The sequence below is a fragment of the Pholis gunnellus genome, assembly GCF_910591455.1.
Source record: "Pholis gunnellus genome assembly, chromosome: 1".
In the NCBI taxonomy this organism is placed as follows: domain Eukaryota; kingdom Metazoa; phylum Chordata; class Actinopteri; order Perciformes; family Pholidae; genus Pholis; species Pholis gunnellus.
This window is the reverse complement of record NC_136528.1, coordinates 26,535,762-26,553,407: the sequence shown is the minus strand read 5'-3', so window position 1 is coordinate 26,553,407 and position 17,646 is coordinate 26,535,762. Positions and strand designations below refer to the sequence as shown.

Below are 17,646 nucleotides of genomic sequence, written 5' to 3'. Positions count from 1 at the left end.
GGCTAGAGTACATAGTGAAACAGTTTTTCCATAGTCCTGCTCTTTCTGAGGGCCTGTCTGAGGGTCTCCCAGATAACTTGGTTATCCAGCTAGATGTTCCAAAAAAAGGAAGAACCTGCTCCTGTTCTGCAAAACCACATGACCTGAATGTTTCCCCAGTTAACATAAACGTATTTAACTTTTTCATGTTTTATAAATGTGTCTGTCAGGTCTGTATTTGCTTTACTTATTGTGTGTGTGTGTGTGTGTGTGTGTGTGTGTGTGTGTGTGTGTGTGTGTGTGTGTGTGTGTGTGTGTGTGTGTGTGTGTGTGTGTGTGTGTGTGTGTGTGTGTGTGTGTGTGTGTGTGTGTGGGTGGGTGGGTGGGTGGGTGGGTGGGTGGGTGGGGGGGGGGGGGGGGGGGTGTGTGGGGAGCAACAACCAAAATGAGTCGCTTCATATTGATGTTACGTCAGTGCTATAAATTATGGGGGTAGAAAGTGCGGATTCTTGCGGCCACAAATATTCCAGTATGAGGAAGCAGTGGGCCTGTGGTTTCGTAGCTCGACCCCTCACCCCTCCCGGCAGTCCACAAAGTTTCCTTTTATCCAGTAGCAGATCTGAGCGTATTTGAGAGGCGTGATTCTCACCGCTACATTAAATTCCTGAGACGCCCCTTGCCGCTCCACCCACTGATGCCCTGAAAACACACCGATCACCTTCCGCTCCCAGCGCTGGCGCCGGCCGTCCCACATCCGGGCGTAGACTCCTGACCCGCTGGCACCGGGCTGAGCGTCACAGTGTTGGTACAGCAGGTCTGACGTCTCCTCGCCGGCCCGACAGAAGCGGTACACCAGCTTGCCAGGACGGTCGTTGTCAAATCCTGAGAAGTGGACTCGTCGACCGGGCAGCCTCTGAGCCGGGGGGCTGACTCCTAGCTTCATGTGGCGGCGTTTGTGGGGTTTCTTGAGCTCAAGCAAAGCGTAGTCATAGTCCATCCCAATGTCATTGGCATTCCCCTTAATCCATCCTTTGGGCACATGGGTGCGCTTGGCTCTGATCCACTGGAATTTCATCTTGTCGTTGGATGGCGGGCCGTAAGGAGCGGGGCCACCTTCAACATGGTTGGTGAAGTTGGAAGAAGCATAAAAGGAAGAAGCCTGTGTGTCCCGTTGCTTGGTTTTGAGAAACCCAACCCGGAGCTTCTGGGCTCCTTTCACATAGTTTTTACCATCGTGAACACAATGAGCGGCTGTGAGAACATGACGGTCCCCCACCAATGTACCAGAACACCCAGTGGACAGCTTGACAGCCACCGAAAATGGATATTTCAGCAGGAAGTTCTGACCGGCAATGCTGAAGCGCCCATCGTGGCCGAAGATCTGTCGCTTCCTCCTGACGTGTGTCCGCTCGGCCTTCCCTGACGACCGTGCGGAGTAGGCCGGACTGGTGTTGGAACTGGGGTCGTAGCCATAGATCCCAATGGCGGTCTCGGTGAGTTTACCATCAGAGTGGAGTGTCTCGTAGGCCAGCAGACGCCGCAGGTCCGAGTAGCTCGGCTGAGGGGCCCTCTTGTGGCATTCTGGGTCACAGGGGGAGCTGACATCCAAGCGGGCCGGAGACAGGAAGTGAGGGGCCGATCGAGCCTCCGTCTGCTGGGCGAGGACCACAGGAACACGCTGGAGAACCCACTGGGGGCGGGAGGAGGAAGAGGAGAAAACGGGGGCAAGGAAGAGGAGAAATAGGAGGGAGGTGAACCTGTGGATGGACAGGAGGACCGATCAGGTGAACTTATATACTAAAGACCCGTTCCCTGACGGACTCAAAATATGTAGAAATCAATTGACGCTGTTAAACGTGACCGGATGTCTGGGCCCCTCTTACTGTCTGCATGAAAAACATTGTCATTCCTAAACCCAGCATCATGGATTTATAATTACAACCATGGGAGTTGAGGAGGAGCATTGAAGATTTTTTTTTTTTTTATCTGCTCTGGAATTTGGCAGCTGCAACTGTTTTTAATGCTGCAACTATGATAGACAGGGCAAATATAGGCCAGGATGTGATGGAAAATTCCTAAAGTGGCCTGGGGATTGGCCTAAAGCCTAAAAGAGTGGCTGAATAACATTTTGTTGCAGTGAAAATATACGTTATGTAAATGATTTAGGGGTGATACAAGACACAATTTGTCTAATAACCAATGCAGAGCTGAAATAGTAAAAGTGCAGTTAACATTTATTTCTTAATTTACAAGTTCATCCTGCCTCCTCTGGTTTTTGTAAACTCTCCGGTACGGGCGGACAAAACGGACAGAGAGATGACTTACCGGGGGAGCGCAGCCCGGGAGCGCATCGTTGGGCTTCTGCAGGTGAGCCGGTGGTTGAACACTGAAACCAGAGACCAGAACAGGCAGAGTCCGCGAAGGGAGTTTAACTGGTGGTGGGGGGAAAAAAGGAGACTTCTCGGCGTTTCTCTCAGGAACTGACCACTTTATTTTATCCGTGACAGTCTGGAGTTTTCCGAAAGCAGCAGCCGGGTCGACAGCGGAGGAGTTGGATCATCGCGCGCTGCTGGAGGAGGCGGGCTGCTGTCTGTCTGCGCTCACAGTGTCACATCTGCCGGCGAGGATATACAGAGCGAGTATATCCGACACGGTCATGTGACGCATCACATCACTGCTGCTGGTTACCGAGTTAAAGATTACATCAAGTCTGTGTTTTATTGAGGGTTGTGCACTTGTTGGAAAACTTTGGATAGGCTATACGTCAGTTTATCAGGGCTGCATCTAAATCAATTCATTGTTTCGTCTACAGAATTTTTTAAAAATAATGCTCGGAAAAAAGTACGATGACAGATTTAGTCAGCTTAATTTGTCTGAACAATAAAAAAAACAGCCCAAATAGTCAGTCTCGTATGAAAACAGTTTTTCTCCAAACAATAAATACAGATTCTATTTCTGAAATAAATGTTGATTAACTTTCTGTTGATTGACAGATTAATAAATTGACAAATTGAAATGTCTTTAATAATGAGGTAGGCCTACCCTTTTCCACTTATAAAAGGTTTATAAATTAAACCCAATGACGTTATTAATGATTCATTACTAATTTATTCATTATGTATATATTGGTTATAAGCTATTAATTAGAATAACTTTTGGGTTGCCAGGTTGTCAGAATACCTAACTGGTGTTTATCCTTTCTGCTTGGTAGTAATGTAGTTATAAGTGTTTTTGTAACCCATCAATAAACACCTGGCATACGTCCTAAACTATCTAGTCTGCAGTTAGCCTATATATACATTGAAATAATTTGTTAGTGAATGGATGTTGTCTCAGGTGCTCAGCAGGAGTTTTATTTCAGAAATGAAGTGGTCTATTAGAGGATCTTACTGATTAATTAAAGCGCTGTTATTACAAGTGTCCTGCAGAGGATTAACACCGTACACAGGGACTTTTCACAACCTGGCAACCCCAAAAAATGTTCCTTTTAAAACTAATCTAGACAGAATAAGGAAATCATTAATTTATTGCTTTTAGCTTCGTTCTAATACCATTAAACATTAACTAACAAACTCTTTATAAAGGCGTATTTATTCGGAGTTTTCCAATGTAATGGTTTAATAACTGTGTGCAAGGCTAGCTAAAGCTATGGTGTACTCATAATTGTATTACTTTAGTGTTTATAAGATAGGGATAAGACAAACTCTTGGGGGCTGCTCAGAATTTACAGCCAATGATGTTTTGTTATCGACAGACCGAAACAGCTGGATGGAGGCGAGAGTCTGTCCAGAACTGAGGTCGTACAGAGGAAGAGAGGAAATGTGGGAGTGAAGAGAGGATGATGGAAAAGGAACTTGTGGTGTGTGTTTGTTTCAGAGAAAAATTGAGACGTTGCCCGTACTGTGACCAGCTCCTCACACAAACAATGACCAACATTTGTTCTTTAGATCAACACGACTAGATTCCCCCTCCGCCTCCCTCTCTTAGTGTCACATCCAGAAATGCCATCAAACTACCGGTACTCATTAAATAATTATGTAGCACACATACATCAATGTTCTGCCCAAGCAAACTTTCACACCGTTAATTTACTTGGTTGACCACCCTCACGACTCTTGGCATTAATCACAAAAGGCCGTTCACTTGTTCACAAGCTGTTTATTTCACAACAAAAACCTCACTCATTTCGCAACATACGGCTGCGATTATTCCCTCTGAAATCTGACATTTACATTCAATGGCGGCCTCGCTGCTATTGTGACTGGAATTAGTTCAGTGGGCAGTGTGTGGCTCTGACGCCAAATGTTGGGCCACTTTGCCCACCCATGCGTAAAATGTGCAAGCCGTTGGTAGATATCATGCTATGTAATGATTTAATTTGGCTCGACTGCCACCAGAAAGACGGGGAGAGAGAGAAAGAACGTGGGTGGGTGGGGGGTGGCGGCGAGAGGGGACTCATGCATGGCTTAACAGTTGACCAATCTTCACCCATCTCCCTGTCCTGCCGGGATTTGTTGAGAATACATGATTTTAAAGAAGATCATGATAAAAAAAGATAAAAAAACACTATGTCTGCACTGTGAATTTGTAGTTGGCGCCGGCAGCCACATAGCATAGCTTGGCATAAAGTCTAAACGGGGGAAACGGCGAGCTTAGCTCTGTCCAAAGGTAACACAAGCCACCCACCAGCATGTTCAGAGCTCACTGATTAACACATTATCAAGACACAGAGTCTTGTCGTCACTGTGAGGTTGCTAGGCTAGCTGTTTCCCCCTTGCTTATGCTAAGCTAGGCTAACCAACTGCTGGTGGTTTTAGCTAATTATTCTCTGTACAGATGGTGGCAATATTCTCATCTAACTCTCAGTAAGAAAAGCAAAGAAAATGTTGAACTGTTGCTTTAAAATGATTCAAATCCTCTTCAAGGTCTCCTGCAACTGATTATACATTAGCACCTTTGCCAGTACACTGGGTGGACCTGCTGGCTCATCAAACACTGCACCCCACCCGTCCCACAACACACATTTACAATTATAACACACACACACACACACACCTCTCTCTCTCTCTCTCTCTCTCTGGTGCACAATCTGGGGCAGGAGGGTCTGCCAGCATCTCATCTTCCTCTTGTCCCGTTAAGCTAGAAGCTTAAATGAACATAAAACAAGAATTTGGAAAATAAATATGATTTTTTTCCCCCTGTGGGATAACAGGAAGGGATGTCCCCTTTTAACAAATGCCCGGGTGCTAATAAGGGAGACGTTTCTGTTTGTTTTGAATTGTTATGAAAGGGCCCGTCTGTTTTGCTATGCCTGCTGTTGTCAAGGAAACCCACATTCCCCGGAGTAATGTTCATGTTAATTGTTTTATTCTTCCCACTCTCCTCCTCTCGCTTCTGGCCACTGACACAATCGAGCAAGTGTGGACGGCCTCACATGTTTGAATCCTCTCTCTTCATGTCCCTCTGTCCGTCTGTCCAGCTCTCTCTCCGTCTCCCTGTCTCTGTTCCTTCTTTGTGTTTTCCCGTCTCTGTGCCTCTCAGTCTTTTGTTTGAATCGTCTCTCCCATCCTGGACCTCTTCTCTCGCTCGTCCCTAGAGTCCATGAAACAGCTGTTTGGCAAAATGAGATAACCACAGGCTCTTTTTGAGAAGTTAATTACTGTGAAATCCTAGGGGGTAACTTTAGCCAAGTTTAAAGCTCAAGGCAAAAGGAAGGGAGTACAATTGTTCGCCAGCACATTCGATACATAGCGTTTAATGCCTCATAAAAAGATAGTAAACACTGTCTTGCTCAGCTGCAGTTAAAAGAAAACTTCAACTTAGTGCATTCAGGGAGTTATTTTGTTAAGTTCACTGTTTAGAGTGTAGGCTACACTAAAACCCTTTTCCCAGAAAAATTATCAGGTACATGTGGGATTTTTAAACATGGGAAACCCTGTTGAAAATAGGGGATGGGGTCCATTACAAATCCCTGTTGAATTTATTATCTCCGCCAGGACAATCATGCGATATAGCTCGCCTGTCAACATGCGTCTGTGAGTGAGTGTGCAACCTCTGTGTCTGTCCACAGCTAGTCTCGTATTCTGCTACATTTTGGGTGGCCAGTTATGGCTGCATGCTCAAGGAAATTTCGTGTTTGCGGCAACTTACGCTTTCTCAAAATACCCTATATTGCCTGTTTTATTCTGCCATTGACTGCCTGCTGACTCTAGGGGCCGCTAGTGATAACACAGCTGAGTGCGTCAAGGAACTCCAGCCACTACTCTCTGCCCAGAGACATAGTAAGTGAAACCCATAGACTCTGTCGATTGGTCGGTGCAAACACACTTAGCAGACATCTGCACTTTCTAGTTCATTATATATTCACTACAAAGTATGTCACATAGCATTGCATAGAAAAAAGGGTGAAAATTAGCTTGTCCACCCACGTGTCAACCGGTGTGTTTGAGAGAGTCAGGTTGATGGAGCCCTGCCTGATAATAGTTTAATATTCACAGCATCCTTCAGGCATAACAAAGGCCAAACAAAGTAGTTCCTTCCTTATTAGATATTTGCACTAAATGATTTCTTTATATATTTTTAGAATCTGCATTGTTACTATTCATGTTTGAATTTACTTACATTCTCTTTCTTCTCTGCCTTTTGCTGCTGCATTATTGGATACCCTTTAAAGAGCGAACTTTAAACAAAACTGAAAATATTTTTGGCCTCCAGAGGTTTAACTTTTTTCACCTTGCTTCAGTGATGTAGACGTGTACTCCAGGGTGTGGTCAGTTCACTGCGACATTACTTTTGGGTGTGGTTACAGGTGCAACAGAGCAAACTTCAGTGATGCTTTATGTCAACCAGAGAGGGCAGTGTAGGATTCTCTTATGTGTTCACATTTTTACATCAAGTCACGTATACATGATACTGTATGACATTTTAGTCAATTTGAGGAAGCTAAAAAAACATCATAGTGTGAAACAAGACACAATACGCCCTACACCCTTTTTTTTCTCCCAGTCCAAGCATTTCTTCTTGTCCCCCAGTGTTCTCTCGCATACAAATGGTTTTGATGACTGAGCTTTTCGCCTACAGGAAAGGAGTTTTGCACCGTGACTATGGGTAAACCCCTTGGCTTGCCATGTGATACTCTGGCTCTTTGGAAAATGACTCACATCCTTGTGAAAGATATGACAAAACATTTATAACATCCATCAGGAGTTGTGGTTTGCATTTCGATGTAATTTGATTGAATAGTTATTTGAACTCTCCTCTCCTCTGAAGTCATTTTTCACTCATTACTCAACGACAGCACATGTAATCCCATCAAAGGGTAATTCAATCAAAACACTGTTTCATTATACATCTGTGGCATCCTCAGTAATGGGAATGCTTAGTCATGAGTATGCAATGCCTTTCCAATATAGACACATGATCTGATGGCACAGATGCAGAGGAATTGATGAGAAGGAGCTGCTCTACTGTTGTTAATTTTTTTCTAATTGCTTTTCTTCATGACCTCTGGCTGTCTTCTAATGGCCTCCCCTGAGAGTTCTTTGATTTTCCTTTTATTGCTGAGTTTTATTTTTTGTGACATATCTTCTTGGTTTCTTTGACAGCTATGGCTGGCTCGTGACTTGTGAACCATTGCTGATCTGTGCCTCTAAAGCCCATTGAGGAACTTTATCTGATTTTAGGTAAATTCATTTGAAATTATGTGACTGTTGGAAAAGCTGTCTTTCAGGGCCAGTGTGTAGCATTTTATGGGATCTATTAGCAGAAATGCAATATAATAATCATAAATATGTTTTCATCCGTGTACAATCAACTGAAACTAAGAATTGTTAGCTCAGAATGAGCTCTTCATATCTACATAGGGAGCGAGTCCTCCTCACTCAGTCAGACATGTTTGTACAGTATCCCAGAACGGACAAACCAAACACTTTAGGAAGAGCCTTTTACGTTTTTACTTTACCTTAAGGCCACCGTAGATCTCCGACCTGTTTGTGAAACTGTGGTAACCTGAGCCGCAGGGTGCAAAATCATGGTTAGGCCAACCCTCCGCCTGACGTCCGTTGCTTCTTAACACATCTTGCAACATAGCTGTACTACAGAATACATACTGGAGACAGACAATTAAAGACACAGAAAACTGAGATTGAGTACTTGAGTATAACAGGAAACCTGCATCTGATGATGTTTTGGGTTCTCTGAATCATACAGCTAGTTTTAATGGACTACCACCATGTAGAACAGGAGACAATCATAACATGTCTCATGTAGAGCTGATGTTTGTGGCTTCAGCCTGATGTCTGTCTTAAATTTAGTCCATCTACCTCCCTCAAACTGACATTACAACATTAAGCTAAAGCCAAACATCAGCTGAGTTCATTGTGTTTATTACTCTGAAAATGTCCATCATCATCATGTTCTGATTCATGAGACAAACATCCAAAACCATCCAGGGACACATAACTTCTGGAAGCACTTCTGCTTCTTCTCACAGCAGATTCAAAACAAATACGTCATCAGAATGACTTGGGAGGACTGTTAACAGCAACCTTCTAAAACTAATTATACTGCTAGCTGCGTACTGGATGCCTGAAATGTGAGAATTTAATCTCGATGGTCTGGATGACACTAAGCGTAAACTGTTTGTTTCCCCATATTCTGGAAAAAGACCCCACTCCAGGAACAAAAAGAGAAAAATAATACCCTAAAACCTGGCTCTTTGAATAGCAATGGTTCCTCACTTTGGTCCAGACAGAAATATATCTACCACTATTAGATGGATGGGCCTGACATTTGGTTCAGACATTCATGCCCCCCTCAGGGTTCATTGTATTGACTTTAGTGATTCTTTGACTTTTTGTCCGATACTTTGGTTTATGACCAAAAATCTTCAAACGTAATGACATTCCCATCAGCTTTAACTCTGAGTGCTAATTATAAACCATGGGCATGCTAAAAAGCTAAAAAAATGTGTAAGTGTAGTGTAAAAGTGTTGAGTGTAATAGAAGGGATAGAAGGGATGCAGGGAAGTGACCGGTAGGAATTTGTCCTGGGGATGACAGAGTCAGTGGGGGTCTCGGGCTCTGTTAATGAGCCCGACTGCGGAAGGGAAGAAGCTGTTCATATGGCGTGAGGTCTTGGTCCTGATGGACCTCAGCCTCCTGCCAGATGGGAGGGGCACAAACAGTTTTTGTCCAGGGTTAGAGGGGTTGGCTACAATCTTTCTTGCTCGCTTCAGGGTCCTTGAAGCGAACAAGTCCTGGAAGGACGGCAGATTGCAGCCAATCACCCTCTCGGCTGAGCGAATGATGCGCTGCAGCCTGCCCTTGTCCTTGGCAGTGGCTGCAGCGTACCAGACCGGGATGGAGGAGCACCCCTGTTGTGGCACTGGACCGGCCTTTTTTAAATGAATGAAATGGCAGCGTTATTGCAATCAGAGCTTAAGTCGGTCTGAATGCGGCCTCGGTCATGTTTACTACTGGAGTGCCGCCCTTTCCCCGATTTTGTTTTGGGGAAACAAACACAATGCAGTCAAAAATTCAGTGGAGATACACTCCTGTGTCCTATCATGAACCCGGCAAAATGTAGATCATCTGTAAAATGTAGAATATAAATCATGATTTTGAAAAGCGCACATATAAGAAATAATACATAAAAGGTTTAGAAATGCTGCCTGATCCATTTGAGAAGAGGTGACTCAGAAATTCCGACCCCCATCATTGGCATCCCCCACACCGAGCTCCCCTGCGGTACAGTGGAGATAATTGGGTCTGGACCAGAGAACTGAAGATCATTTCATCATCAGAAGGGCTGAAAGGGACAATTTGTGGTCCGCTGGGTGCTTATTATGGTCAGAAGTGATCTTACTGGTATGCTGATAGACTCCATGTTCAAGCGTGTGTCGTGTGGTCAGACCACCTCTGCCTGGCTGGAAGAGTTTAACATCTGACCTCTGATATCATCAGAAATACAGCGAAGATCAACTGAGAGAGAGAAAAAGAAAGAGATCGTGTTCTCTACTATCTGAAGCATAACAGGAAGCCTGCAGCTGAATAACAATCATTGTATTGGTGGTGTTTTTGGGTTATCTGAGTCACACTGTCCCTGCAGCTCTGGAAGGAACATTAACAATTGTAACATTATGATCACAGTGTCTCCTGTGCAGCATATGCTCAACTTTCTCATGACACTGAACCACTTGTTGCTCCCTAAAAAGTCTGCATGCTCATAATCTTGAACTGCTGCAGGGCAAGATATCATCTCAAGATGTGCTTTGACTGTGAGAAATGAGTCTCTGAATCACATTACTGATGCAGATTCAAGGATGAATACCTTTTGCTCTGAGAGTGAGACAATCCCTGGATGACAGCCCTGAAAAAATCCTTTGTAAAGACCTGCAGGGTTTAAAGATGGATTGGATTCACATGAATTCCTGATATCTGGGGTCTCTTTGTGGCTCACTAGCTGTCACTTTCCTCAGTGTGTGGTTGCTCTCTCAGGGATGGGTGGATGCTCACAGTGACTCAACTTGGATCGAGTGAAAACAGGGTGCTTGTTTGAGTCACAGTGTCCTTTGGCAGGCTGCACCATTGAATTATAAAAGCATGATGCTGGTATGCTTTGGAAAGGAATGTGAACAGTATGATAATTCATACGGCATGCTATGGGACGAGATTTACTGTTGTGTTTTGCTGTGAAACATATTTGGTATGAAGTTTGGTGATGCTGTAACAACTGTCTATTTGTGGTCTATCTGTCATCATAGTATCTACTGTATGTGGGACAGATAGCATGAACAGTTAGCAGTCAAAAAATATATTTTCATTTGCTTTCTTTCCCAGCGTGAGATGACAAGTTTGACACTAGTCTGATGTCTGTGGGTGTGATATGTAGGAGTCAGGGCAAGGTTAGCCTAGCTTAGCATAAATACTGGGAGTAGGGGGAAACAACTAGCCTGTGTCTACAAAGTAAAGAAATACGCCCAGAACTGCATTAGATGTTTTGTGGTGTTTTTGGCCACCGCGTTACAGTATTTCTATCAATGGATAATTGTTATTTGCTTTATGATGTTACATACCAAACATTCCAAATTAAATCAAATTATGCAAACCTGATCATTTAAGGCTTTAGAGTTGTTCAAATGCTGCAGAGTTGGCTAATCGGAGGGATTTTAGTAACTGAATTTGAAATTGTCTAAATGTCATGTGTTAGTTAATCTGAGGTAGAAACTATTTTTTAATGTAACATTAACCAAAACACCTTGAACATTTTACAGAAGATTTCAGCACCATATTTCAATGTACAGGATTAGCATGTAATGAGAGAAAATCTGCTGCCGCTCTGACACATTGTCAGCCCTCAGACTACAGTATTTCAAAAAATTATGTAGGACAAAGAAAAACACAATTAATGTAACAATGTGTAGGATTTGTTGGCATTTAGTGGTGTGGTTGCAGATAGCAACCAAATGAATACCCCTCCACCCACTCCTCCCTCGCCAACACTCCCGCAACTTGAGCTGCCGAGTACAAAACTGGGGTAACGCTGCTTGCCTCGCTCAGAGGCATTCCTTATTTAAAGGAGCGAAAATATAATCATATTGGAATTTATTGCAATTGGTATCATGATGAATTTCCGTTATCGGAATAATCTCGGCTATCCTCACACGAGTGACTTGAAAAAGCTCTCTTGCTCGCCATCAGAAGAGAAGTGATAAATAGAGCCCGACTTTGAAAAATACTTAAAAATTAAAAAATATAGAACAGACTTACACAATGTTGCTTTTTATTTATTAATGATTCAGGATGACATTATTAGATTATTTAATGGTTTTTCACTAAAATACAGTGTCCTATCTGTGATGCAATGAAACATATTTGTTTCTTAACTAAATGCATGTTAAAGTGTGTCAGTATATGTTTTAGTGCCAGTTTTAAGTAAAATGTACAATATTTGCTTCTGAGAGTATAAAGTAGCAGAAAATACAAATACTCAAGTAAAGTACCTTAAAATTGAACAGTAGTTGAGTAAAAATACTTAGTTACTTTCTATCACTGCTGTATGTTATCTCTATATTGCTCCTGTAGCCATAAAGCTGCATGAAGTAACAGGCAAACAAACACAAAGCTCGTTACTGTGCGGTCTGCCTCTGTTTGTACATCAGACAAACATCTCACTGTCGCCATCATTTGACCTCTCTTCCTCCCATGAAACAACTGTTGCCATAGAAACCCTTAACCAGGGCACAATCACTGACCAACAGGAAGTGTGGAGCATTTCGGGTTAATGAGAGCTTCCGTGTGGGAAGGGGTGTGTTCACAGCAGGAGGGAGACCTCTGCGTCATTCTGACAAAGGGGGTTTCCATGTTTTATGACAGTGGGAATATTGTTCCAGGCTATTTTATTTTTTCCTGTCTGGGCTCAGTATAGTTTCTACAGTCTATTGTGTTGGATACTTTAAAATATTTCCACACACCAAAGTGTCTTAACAAGGTATGTCATTTGGCCTCTTTAAACCAATTCTTTCTTTCATAAAGTAGGAAAAACACACCTGATTGTGGGGTCATTTTAAGTTCAATGTTATTTATTGTCACATGCACAACAATTTATAGAGAAGCAGCCGTTGGCAATGCAATCTTAGACCTCATAAGACATTGAATATTGCAAGTTTAAAAAAGGATAAAATACAACAAATGTAAAATAATATCAATATTATGTATGTTAATATAGTTTATATAACCCTATGTTATATTTTTCACTTGCTAATCTCAACTAATTTGCTCAAATTGACCTTTCTTATCCTGTTTCATTTCTGGTTCTTGACACTTATATCTGACTCAGTGTAACTGCAGTGGAAATTAGAGGAGTTTTCCAAATAGCGAAATGATGATTTGCTAATAAAAACAGAATTTTTAGACAGAGTTTTTGACAAAGATGGATGCAGTAGTTCATCTCTCATGGGATACAGATGTAATCCAACATTTCCTGATTGCAGTTTTTCACCGTAATCTATCAAACTGAAGTTGAAGTTTTGTAATATTGAATATACACCGGGGGCTGCGGCACGAAATGGCCTGCAGCCAGTTTGGCTCGACTTCACGTCAGTGAATGATTATGTTATGTTACGTGCTGATCTTGGACTTGCGTTGCAGTCCACAAACACACACAGAGACACATACAGCACAGCCTGGCTCTGCTGTTGTTGTGAGGACATAGTATATTTTAAAGTGCTCCGTGTGGAATTATGTAAACGCTATACCTGCATAACTCCTATCTTGATTTTTGCTCACTCGTGGGAAGAAGAACAAGCTATGAACTTAACATTATTATAGCCTCATAAAGTTGATTAAAAACAGCACTAAAACGGCAAAGCTGTGCCCTGCCAAATCAGAACAATGAGCTGAAAGACTCTAAACTGCAGAGTCGTGTGATAGTTCTCTGTGGGTGTGTGACTAAAAGTGTCACGTACCAACCACAGCAATAGGGATTTGTGCACCTTTAATCGACCACTTTTAGAAATATCTTTTCCTGCTGTGAGGAATGACCAAAACGTCCTCACAACTTCAAGACTAGGTGCTTGCAAGTATACACATGAGAGTCCTTGCATCTCGGTTTTGGCAGGTTCTCAACATTATTTCCATCTTTCTTTAGTTTCCCTCCATTCCCAGCTGTTCATTCTATCAAGAATCCACTTGTTAGCGGCAGGCAATTTAGAGGCTGGAATGGAGATTGTTCCGTATCCTAGTCAAACACACACACACGCACACACGCACACCCACGGTCATTGACTGTGGTGTTTATGTTCATGCAGAGCAGCAGTGTAATCGGTCATGCTGCTGCAACATCTCCACCATGATCTGCTTGCAGCTGGATCATAATGAAGTCTCTAGAGGTTCCTCCCTGATATCTGCCAAACTGTTGCATAAAACGAAAATATTTCCGCCTTGTTCTGTCAGACTGGACCTGAGGCTGCAGCTCGCTGGGACCTGAGATCAGGAGACACCCTCTGTCTCAGTTATTAAAGGAACAGAACAAGTGCTGACGGATCGGAGACAATTGAACTGAAGTTGATTAACAAGTGATGACACCGGGACTGGCGTGCATGCAATTCACTGTTACTGTGACTGGCATTGTGTATGTGTGTGTGTGTGCACATGTGAGCTTTCGAGGCTTTGCTTGTGAACCTTATCGTCACCCTTGTACTGTTTTCTATAAAGGCTATAAATTGTTTTCATGCTGCTTGTTTTTGGCTGGCTGGTTAACATCAGCCGTTAGCCTCCAGGAACATCCTGCGTGTTGTTCATAGTCTGAGGGTGTGTGAACTCTGGAGGTTTGAGCTCACTGTTGATGGTCAGTAGGAGTGGAAAGTAACTTAATTATATGAATATATATAAATACTGTATTTAGTTAGGCTAACATTTTGAGTTACTGCAAATCAAATTTCCCTTGTCCAATAACAAAGTACTGAACTGAACATATGCCAGGAAACAGAGTACAAATGAGTATGAAATAGATTAGTAACAGACGGTGTCTTTACGGTGTCTTTAGCTCATATTTTTGGGGGAAAGATGACAAATTTGGAGGAACTGTAATGAAGTAATGAAGTGGCAGAGGGCAACTACTTCTCTAATCTCTATAAACAGATTCTGCATTCACATGTAGAATCTGTAGGCAACGGGACAAGATTGTGGTATGGGAAGTGTTCTGGTTTGTGTTTGTGTTGACCAATCACGTTGGAGCACGCTTTGGTTGATGCAGGTATACGGTCCATCATACGAAAGTCATGGACAGGATATCCGCTGGCTTCACCGGAACTCAAGAAATAAAACCCCATGACCCCAGAGGCTTATCTGTCATCAGGCCAATGGGTTTAGAGGTTGTATTTTCTCTCTTTCTCCTCTTTTCTTTCTCTCCATCACTCAATCACTCTCTCTCCTTCTTCCCATACTGGCTGTGCTCTGAGTGACCCTGCTAGCATAGTTTGACCATAAACAGGCATGAGAGAGGGTTGGACTCTTAGAAACACACAAACATAATGCGTAGATGTGCACATGTACGTATACCCACAAAGACACACAACAGAAAAAAAAGATGAATGTTAGTTCGGAGTAGTTTGAAATGCAAACTCCACCTGCTCCTTCTAGCAAATAAAAATGTAAAACAACACGCTTCAAAGGCAGCTGCAGACTCTGTTTGAGAAGCTTTAGAGCTAATTTATCTTCCGCTTTACATAGATCTCATTACGCTCAGTTATAATTGCGGCTCACTGCCTGAGCAGTTGTAAGTCCTGTGAAGCAACTGTTGCTAATGACATTGAACAGTACAATTTAACAGCATCGTACCACAAAACCACAGCACGCGCTTCGGCACATCCATAGTGACCTCCCTGCAGCAGCTGTGTCTTCATGCTCATAACTGAAGAAATGTTGCGTTACGCGGTGGACAGGAACCTCAGATATAACACTAGGGACGGGCAAACACAAATGGATAGATGAAAGTACGATGGGATAAATATGTGGAGAAGTGGCGGTGAAGGAAAGGAAGTCATCTAGAAGGACATTAATCAAAGTGTCAAACAAAAATGTGAAGAGGAGAAGGAGGAAGGCTGATCCTATAGCTGGTCAGAGGAAAAGCTAAATGTGCATAAAAGAGGAGGAGAAGGGGAGTTCTGTGCGAACCATTAGGATGTACCTTATGATCGGAAAGAGGAAAAGGAAAGGAGGAGGCTTCTAAAGAACAGTACAAGTATAATTTTGTCAGGAAATAACATATTTTGACACGCAGAGTGTGTGACATGGGATGCCCTCTGGTTTTGTGAGACTGTGTGTGCATGTGGGTGTGCATGTGAGAGTGTGTGTGTGCACTCACGTGTTAAAATGTTGGACAAGCTGTTAAGGGCTTGAGGGAGCAGGCGTGGTTTTTCTGGTCTCTCGCCTGCACTGGTTTCATCGCAGGAAATAGCTTTTGGTTCTCAGTCGTGCTGAAAGTCACTCTAATCAATAACATATCTCTCTTTTGTCATCTGATTAGATTTTTTTGTCAGTGAGAAAAAGTGATTGCAAAATTCAACTCATATAGCTGCTCATTATGTTTTAAAAAGTCCCAACAGTGGACAATTTTGTCAATAAAGATCTGTAATCCTGCTCGTTCAGTTGTATCGAACTAACAGCCTTGTTAATTCTCAAATTCACTTTGCGACAACATAACAAGTGACCCCTTGACACCAGACGAAAGATAAATGTCAAAGAATCAATTTACTTTTTTTTTGTCAAAACAGCATCACTAAGCAAAATGAAAAGAAATGTTTGATGAAACCAGTTGAATTAAATGTAATATAGCAGGCAGCCATGGGCCGTGCTCTTTGCTGACCTTTTATATTCATTCATTTATTTTTTTTAAACGCCTCTAGGCTTCCCCTGGTAACCCTGTGTTTAATGTCACAACTCTATGAATCGCTGTAATTCCCTCGGTCAAAGTCTGCAGAAATACAGACTTACGGAAAGTGTGCGTAAAGGGCCCGAAATGTCTGCGAGAAAGCCCTTGTGAATTTATTTGACATTGAGAAAGCCCTAATCCCTCACAGACTTTAAAAAAAAATGTTTGTTCGAACACCATCCTGTTTTATTATATACCATACGTGTATTTTCCAACAGTATGTTTTCACCTTCAGCATTAAGAGAAAAGGCTGTCAGGATGAGGACTAACTTATATCTGCCTAACGTAATGCCATCTTGGGTATCGTTTGCTGTGGTTGCTGGAGTGTATAAACATCCCCAAATCTAGTAGAGCAGGCAGGAGAGAGCTGCTGACATTACCCTAAACTCTGATCCCTCTCACACAATGGGACAATATAACACCGTGGATGTGCTTGTCCTAAACAAGGCTTTGTTTTTAACATAACCTGTAACTGAGTATTGCGCTCACTCACAGCTGTTCAACATGTGGAGACATAACTGCACCTCCACTATGTTCACCAGCTAGTCCCTAACTTTGCCATTTGGTGCTTTGGTAGGCAGGGGCGGCTGTGGCTCAGGGGACAGAGCGGGTCGTCCTTTAACCACAAAGTTGATTACTTGATCCCAGGCTCCTGCTGTCCACATATTGAAGTGGAACACTGAACCCCAAGTTGTTTCCAGGCTCTTAATAGCAGCCCACTACTCCTAATGCTTAGGGTGGGTTAAATGCAGAGGTCAAATTTCATGTATATCTGAACTACATGAACACACAAGGACCTTTTTGTTCTCCTGCTTAATTCATTTGAACCCTCGTCGTCCTTTACAGTACATACCAGGTTTTGTTACAGCTGACATACACACAGTGTCGTTCCCCATTAGAGTGTATACAGCTGATCATGTGCTGGTTGTCCCTCAGAGACGCAGCCCGCCTGCTCTCACGATGTGTTTGGTTCATGAGGATTGTGCACGGGTCATTGTGGGATGGCGTGTGGGCAGGGTGGGAACATCTGGATCTGAAATGAAGCTCGGACACTAACTGTCAAAAAGCCAACTACATTCTGCCTGCCAGTAAAACTAGGATGAATATCCATTGGATCTACTGGCCCTGGGAAGCACACACACACACACCCACACACACCCACACACACACACACACACACACACACACACACACACACACACACACACACACACACACACACACACACTAAAGAGA

At 43.0% G+C, this 17,646-nt stretch overlaps 1 protein-coding gene across 1 annotated transcript; it reads right to left on the bottom strand.

The window, feature by feature from the left end:
• Positions 1–405: 405 nt before the first annotated feature.
• Positions 406–2,570, bottom strand: LOC306697842 (serine protease 23-like). The gene is made up of 2 exons (XM_079161914.1): positions 2,305–2,570; positions 406–1,736 (listed from the first exon to the last, which is right to left on the bottom strand). The coding sequence occupies exons 1-2, from the start codon at positions 2,328–2,330 to the stop codon at positions 551–553; spliced, it is 1,212 nt and encodes a 403-aa protein (XP_079018040.1). The 5' UTR covers positions 2,331–2,570; the 3' UTR covers positions 406–550.
• Between the last annotated feature and the right edge of the window lie 15,076 nt (positions 2,571–17,646).

What these genes read in the sequence shown, in the direction of transcription:
- LOC306697842 (XM_079161914.1), bottom strand. Translation starts at nt 2,330, where the DNA reads ATGCGCTCCCGGGCTGCGCTCCCCCG. An exon ending in TCCCGGGCTGCGCTCCCCCG is followed by an intron (nt 1,737 to 2,304) that starts GTAAGTCATCTC and finishes GTCCATCCACAG; the next exon opens with GTTCACCTCCCTCCTATTTC.